We start from the raw sequence: 6,561 nt of genomic DNA on the forward strand, positions 1-6,561 counted from the left end.
TGCTCGCCAGCAGGTTGGGGAAGTTTCCCGCCGGCCTCGGCCGCGGGCGCTCGTGCTCCCAGGTAAGCGCTTCCAGAACGCGCCAGGCGAGCCCGGGCAGCTCGGCTGGGTTGAGGCGCCGCGCACGCGGCCCCGGGGCACCGCGCCAGGAGGGCGGGGGCGCCCCGGGAGGGGAACGCGGTGCTGGTGAGGGACTCGGGTCCTGGGGGCTGCACACCGGGGACACCGATCTGTCTCCTTCCCTCCCCCCCCCCCCCGGTGCAGGTTTAGGCTCCAGAGCAGTGGATCTCCCCGCCCCCTCCCAAATCTCCGCGCGCCCCTCTGCCGGCCCAGCCCTGCCGGTGCTGGTGCGCATCTCGGCTCAGTCCCGCCTGTCTGCGGCGCGCGGGCGGGGGCGTCTCCTTGGTGTGCCCACGGACAAGGTCAGCACGCACCTCCGACCCCCAGCTCTCGGAGCCGCGGGGATGCGACCCAGGCCCAGGAAAAGCCTTCGCCAGAACCCCCAGAGTGGGAGGGGGCAGGTGCAAAAAGCATTAGAGCCCCGGCCTTTCCTAGGAAGGGGATCCTTTCTCCTCCCCCAGCCCCGCTTCAGTGCCCTACAGAACCCAGGCCCCCGCCTGGAGTGGGGGGAGAGGGGCGCGGGCGGGGACTGCCGGGCGCCCAGGCTGACGGGGTTCCCTCCGCTTGTAGGTGTAGCGCCCCCGCGCGGCGCGGCCGGCCGGCACCCCGGGCATGACGGGCCAGAGCCTGTGGGACATGTCCCAGGCCAGCAGCGTGGAGGACGGGGAGATTCGCATCAACGTGGGCGGCTGCAAACGGCGCCTGCGCTCCCACACCCTGCTGCGCTTCCCCGAGACGCGCCTGGGCCGCCTGCTGCTCTGCCACTCGCGCGAGGCCATCCTGGAACTGTGCGACGACTACGACGACGCCCAGCGAGAGTTCTACTTCGACCGCAACCCCGAGCTCTTCCCTTACGTGTTGCATTTCTATCACACTGGCAAGCTCCACGTCATGGCCGAGCTGTGCGTCTTCTCCTTCAGCCAGGAGATCGAGTACTGGGGCATCAACGAGTTCTTCATCGACTCCTGCTGCAGCTACAGCTATCACGGCCGCAAAGTGGAGCCTGAGCAGGAGAAGTGGGACGAACAGAGCGACCAGGAGAGCACCACGTCCTCCTTCGATGAGATCCTGGCCTTCTACAACGATGCCTCCAAATTCGACGGGCAGCCCCTGGGCAACTGCCGCAGGCAGCTGTGGCTGGCGCTGGACAATCCGGGCTACTCGGTCCTGAGCAGGGTCTTCAGTGTCCTGTCCATCCTGGTGGTGTTGGGATCCATCATCACCATGTGCCTCAATAGCCTGCCGGACTTCCAAATTCCCGACGGCCAGGGCAACCCCGGCGAGGACCCCAGGTTCGAAATCGTGGAGCACTTTGGCATCGCCTGGTTCACCTTTGAGCTGGTGGCCAGGTTCGCCGTGGCCCCCGACTTCCTCAAGTTTTTCAAGAACGCGCTCAATCTTATCGACCTCATGTCCATCGTCCCCTTCTACGTCACTCTCGTCGTGAACCTGGTGGTGGAGAGCTCGCCCACCCTGGCCAACCTGGGCAGAGTGGCTCAGGTCCTGAGACTCATGCGGATCTTCCGAATCTTAAAGCTGGCCAGACACTCCACGGGCCTCCGCTCCTTGGGAGCGACCTTAAAATACAGCTACAAAGAAGTGGGGCTGCTCCTGCTCTACCTCTCCGTGGGGATTTCCATCTTCTCCGTGGTGGCCTACACCATCGAAAAGGAAGAAAACGAGGGCCTGGCTACCATCCCTGCCTGCTGGTGGTGGGCCACCGTGAGCATGACCACCGTGGGGTACGGGGACGTGGTTCCAGGGACCACAGCAGGGAAGCTGACTGCCTCTGCCTGCATTTTGGCGGGTATCCTGGTGGTGGTACTGCCCATCACGTTGATCTTCAATAAGTTCTCCCACTTCTACCGGCGCCAAAAACAGCTGGAGAGTGCCATGCGGAGCTGCGACTTTGGAGATGGAATGAAGGAGGTCCCTTCAGTCAATTTAAGGGACTACTATGCCCATAAAGTTAAATCCCTCATGGCAAGCCTAACAAACATGAGCAGGAGCTCCCCAAGCGAACTAAGTTTAAGCGACTCCCTCCATTAGGCAGGAGGGTTTGTCATCCTCAAACCCACTTTGCTGAGCTGCCTCTTGTGTCTCTGGCACAGTTCAGGCAGCTCAGGGTTAAGGCGTGCAGAGTCTGCCCAACTCCAGAGGAGAGAGGTGCATGGGAGATGCAGCTGAAGTTGTTCTCACGAAGTTGCTCTCACGTTGTTGAGAATCATGTTTAGAGGGTGGTGTGTCTGACACCATGCCTTTTTTTGCACCTTCCAGTGAAATGGCACTCACTGGTCTTTGCATCATGGGTATAAAAAAATGTTCATCTTTCTGCCAGATGAGTATCTAGAATGTCAGTTTCTTTGTCTGCTATGTACACTATTCTAGTGCTTGTGCCCTGGTATTGTGTGTTGTTTGTATTCCTGTTCTCAAGGTTGTCTTGTGACATCCGTATAAAAAAATATTTAGTAAGTCTGTCCAAGGGGAACACATCTAAGTATGAGGTCAGCAAGGATAGCAAGAGATTTGTATACAATCATGTGAAAACAAATCTCAGTTTCTTTATCCTTTGCTTTAATTTTGATGCCAAAACAAGGAAAATGCAAAGTTAAGCATACACGATGATGCAAGTCTATGAATTGCTCTAGGATCTTTATTTAGCTCTGTGGCTTGCATGGACACACAATCATTTTCAGAAAATTGTATATTGATGTTCATCTCCTGTCACTCTTTAGAGAATGTTATTTCGTTAGACATGTAGTAAAGATTGAAGTTCCCCTCCACCCCCCCCAAAAAAAACCAGATAAGTTAAAGACAAGGATTTAAGCTAAACACACCACTCCCATAGAGGCTTAACTTGGAGTTGGTGCAGGCTAAGCCCTTTTCAAGTCACAGTCAGGCCTCTGTCATTCCTAGAGAATCACAGAGACATTTATTTCTGGCTGAGGTTGCTAGTCTAAGCTATTTGACCAAAGTTTGCTGTGTCTTTGGTATTAGCATGTGTTTGAAATCTTTATTTTTTTAAAAAACATGTTTAGGAGTAAGATTGTACTGTCTTTCTTCACCCAGAAGAGACAACTGTTGTATTGTCTTCCTGAGGTGAGCATAATTAGGTTGCTAGCAAGGATAGTAGCTTAAATAGTTTTGTGGCTTGCTCTAAAAGCTCATAAAATGAGAGCTCTTTTATTTCCAAGTGGAATTGGCTCAGATAATTTTGCTTCTAGGATACAGTATGGTGTATGTAGTGTTTTGATTGCCCCAGAGTTCCTGCCATGATATGGAAACCTGGTGATGCAGAATTGTGTTCTCAAAATACAGATGTGCATGAAGGCTGTATTGGTCCCAGGATGGAAACAATATTTTTCTTAGTTTTATTGCAACTGCTGTTTGTTGGGGGAGGGTGGGTTGTGGCCAGGAGAAAGGAGTTCTAAAACAAAAACCTGCTACTTCATAAAATGTCATAATTGTAAATTTCTTGAAAAGCCGAAAGCTATTTAAGAGACTTTTCGACACCTAAGCTCGTGTTGAAAGGAGACCATGCCTCCCTCTTCAAAATACCCCTGGTCCTCTTCTTTAGTTAACCAGCACATAATATTCTGAAGGGGACCCTGGGCCCCCTTTGTAAAGTCATTTTCTCCACCGTCTTTTGGGTAATTTGATGATTTTCCAGGTGGTTTTCTTTATTGTTCAACCTTTAGTGAGGCTGTCGAACCCAGGGACCTAAGCATGGAGTTAGTCAGGCTTTTACCCAAAGTTTGGTGTTTTGTGTTTTAGTTGGTTAAGGATAATCCATACCTCAGGAGGTCGTGGAGAGGATCCTCTCAGAAGGCTTTGTGTACTTGTAGTTGCCATGGCTACTACATGTGGGTGAATTGTTAGGTAAATGCACTTGCCACTTACATCCTCGGGCCTCCAGTTTAAATCCTTCCAAGAAACTGGAGTCTTTACGGGGGCAGAAGAGTGGCAACCTCTTAGTGCCTATGTGTCTATGTCTGTTTCTCAGAAGCAGCAGGAAAGTGGGAGGACTTAAAGGCAACCCATCAGGTTAGAAGAATAGGGGATTTGGGCTTTTCTGGAATTTGCACATGGAACTCAGCTTTGGCTGATGTCTTCAGCCCTAGAAGGCAGAAGTACAGAATCATCCTCAGCTGCACCCAAGGCTGGTGATGGTACAAACTCACAAGGAGAGTTCAGTTTGTCAAGGCTGATGGCGTGACGTCCCTGAGCATGGTATCTATGGTCACGGACCATAATGCTTATGCGAAGTGGAAACAAGGAGATAGAAAGGGAGGCAGAATAACCCAGTCACTCTGGTGTGGATTTTTCTAAATAAGGAAGTTTACTACCCAAGGAGGAGCCTCTAATGGTTACCTTTGCAGGTGTGAAAGCTGGAAAACTTGACTTTTCTTTTTGGTAATGACTTGTATTTATCTGGTGCCTTTCATTGGGGGAAATCCCAAAGTGCTTTAGAGACTGTCTTTTTAACATCTCTTGTACATATGTATACTTGTAAAAAATACTACATTCCCTTGCCCACCAAAATCTTCACTCCCTCTGAGCATGAGAATGTCCGAAGAGCAGTGAGTTCTGCAAGTGACAGTTTCTGAGAGCTGGGGGCGAAAACAACCCTCCAGTAACATCCCACAAAAGATGGAGACTGGATGGTGAGGCAACCTGCCTTTCCCCCGAAGTGCCATCCAGGTATGAGGTTCATAAGAGCTGTCTTAGTGGCCAGGTCTTTGATTAACCTTGCTAGATAAAAGCCTCACCAAGCAGTTTCAGCCCAGCTAATTTGGATGGGTCAGCTTCATTTTCTGTTCTTAAAGCTAGAAGGTGACATCTTTGGTCACCAGGCCATCAGCTGATCCAAAAATCTCCTTTAGGAGGACAGAATAGACCAGCACTCCTCTCAGCTGTTGGCTATGATTTGCTTTGCTTTCAGCATCGGAAGCTGAACAGGGACACATAAATGGGCCAGGCTTTTCTCACATCCACGGGAAGAGCAGCTTGCAAAGGACGTATCCTTTATTGCGAGGATGTGCATTGGTCCCAGGCTTTTGTTTGACACCAAACCATCCCATTTCCTCTTTCTAGGCTGTGTTCCTGAGGAGGGGCATGTTGTAATGCCGAGTCAACTTGTAGCTCCTCAGGTAGTAATTGGTGTTTAACATTTGGATTTGTTATTTCTACTTATCTTAGCACTCAACTCACTGGACTACCTGCTGATTCTTGCCTCATTTCAAAGAAAATGATCTGTTATGTACTTTGGGAGAGTGGGGATCTGTATGGGCTGTGTGCGGTCTCTACTTGAAGGCTTTTCTTGTATGTTTTAACAGCATGACTTGTTACAGAGTTGTAATTTTAAACATTGGGAATGCTGTATTTACTGTGTCAGTTTAAACACTGATTAACACACTACTGTGCAAGCATCCATGTGGCTCCACTGAACCATTACGTCTGATTGCTGCCCTTGAACCTCCAAGTCCAGACATGGGGGAAAGCCCCATGGCTGACATTCAGAACCCCAGCCTTCTACGTAGGCGGGTCAAATAGGAAATCAGTATTTACACTTCCTGAGGCCCTGCAATCACATATGGAGTGGCAAGACATATGAAGCTGGAGAATGGATTTACTGTGAGAGGCTGAGTTTTCCGAGCAATAGTTGAGAAGGAAAAGTTGTTTCGTCTCTGCAGGCAGATAGAGATCTGTTCCTCCCTCGCCTGCTTTTAAACAGGACTGGGTAGGGTGCTTGGTAGAGGGAATGGGCATGTATTTTTGGAACTCACATGAACAAGGCCCCTGAAGGATTGTCCTGTTCACCATCCTCCCTAGCCCCTCAAGTGATGCCCCGGGCCATCCCTGCCCCATCCTACAATCCCTGCTGCTAAAGCCAGCTCTCTGACACTACTAGATATCCTCAGCCTGCATTACGATGGGGGATTAATGAAGCCAGTCCTTAGCTCTGTTCACCCCAGACTCAGAACCAGAGCCTAACTTGAAAACTATAGGGAACCAGTAGAAAAGGCACTGGGCACTGGGTTCATTGGCCTCTGCTGGGTTTTGCCTTCAACTTCTGGCCTGAGCTTCACTTTCACTACTGCAAAATGAGGAGGTTGGACTAGAGCATCCTTAAATCCCTGCCCAGCTGTAAAAGCAGACTGTCTGCATGCCTGTCCATGCCCTTGTTACAGCAGCGAGCAAATCCTGATATCCCTTGTTTATTTGTAAGCACATAGGGGATGCATATAAACTGCTTTCTAATGGCTTCGTTTCTCTCCTCAGAAGTCGGCCACCAGAGAGAACAGTTTCAGGGGCAAGGGTATCAGAGAAATGCTTGGGTGATATCTCTTCCAAGGGAATAGTTTTGACATCAGTAGTGATCGCCTCCTTTGGGCTTTAAATTATTTGGACTCGCTTACATGTAATCCAAATTTGTGTTAT

The 6,561-nt window shown here is 50.5% G+C and overlaps 1 protein-coding gene across 1 annotated transcript; it reads left to right on the forward strand.

Annotated features, from left to right (window-relative positions):
* The first annotated feature begins 732 nt into the window (after positions 1-732).
* Positions 733-3,871, forward strand: Kcns2 (potassium voltage-gated channel modifier subfamily S member 2). Its single transcript, XM_090339127.1, has one exon. It carries the CDS (start codon positions 733-735, stop codon positions 2,167-2,169), a length of 1,437 nt encoding a protein of 478 aa, XP_090195253.1. The 3' UTR covers positions 2,170-3,871.
* The last annotated feature ends 2,690 nt before the right edge of the window (positions 3,872-6,561 follow it).

The sequence above is a fragment of the Megascapheus bottae genome, chromosome 9 (genome assembly GCF_031878675.1).
Source record: "Megascapheus bottae isolate mThoBot1 chromosome 9, mThoBot2.hap1, whole genome shotgun sequence".
NCBI classification, from domain to species: domain Eukaryota; kingdom Metazoa; phylum Chordata; class Mammalia; order Rodentia; family Geomyidae; genus Megascapheus; species Megascapheus bottae.

Coding starts and splice junctions, on each gene's coding strand:
- Kcns2 (XM_090339127.1), top strand. CDS start 733: ATGACGGGCCAGAGCCTGTGGGACATGTCCCAGGCCAGCAGCGTGGAG.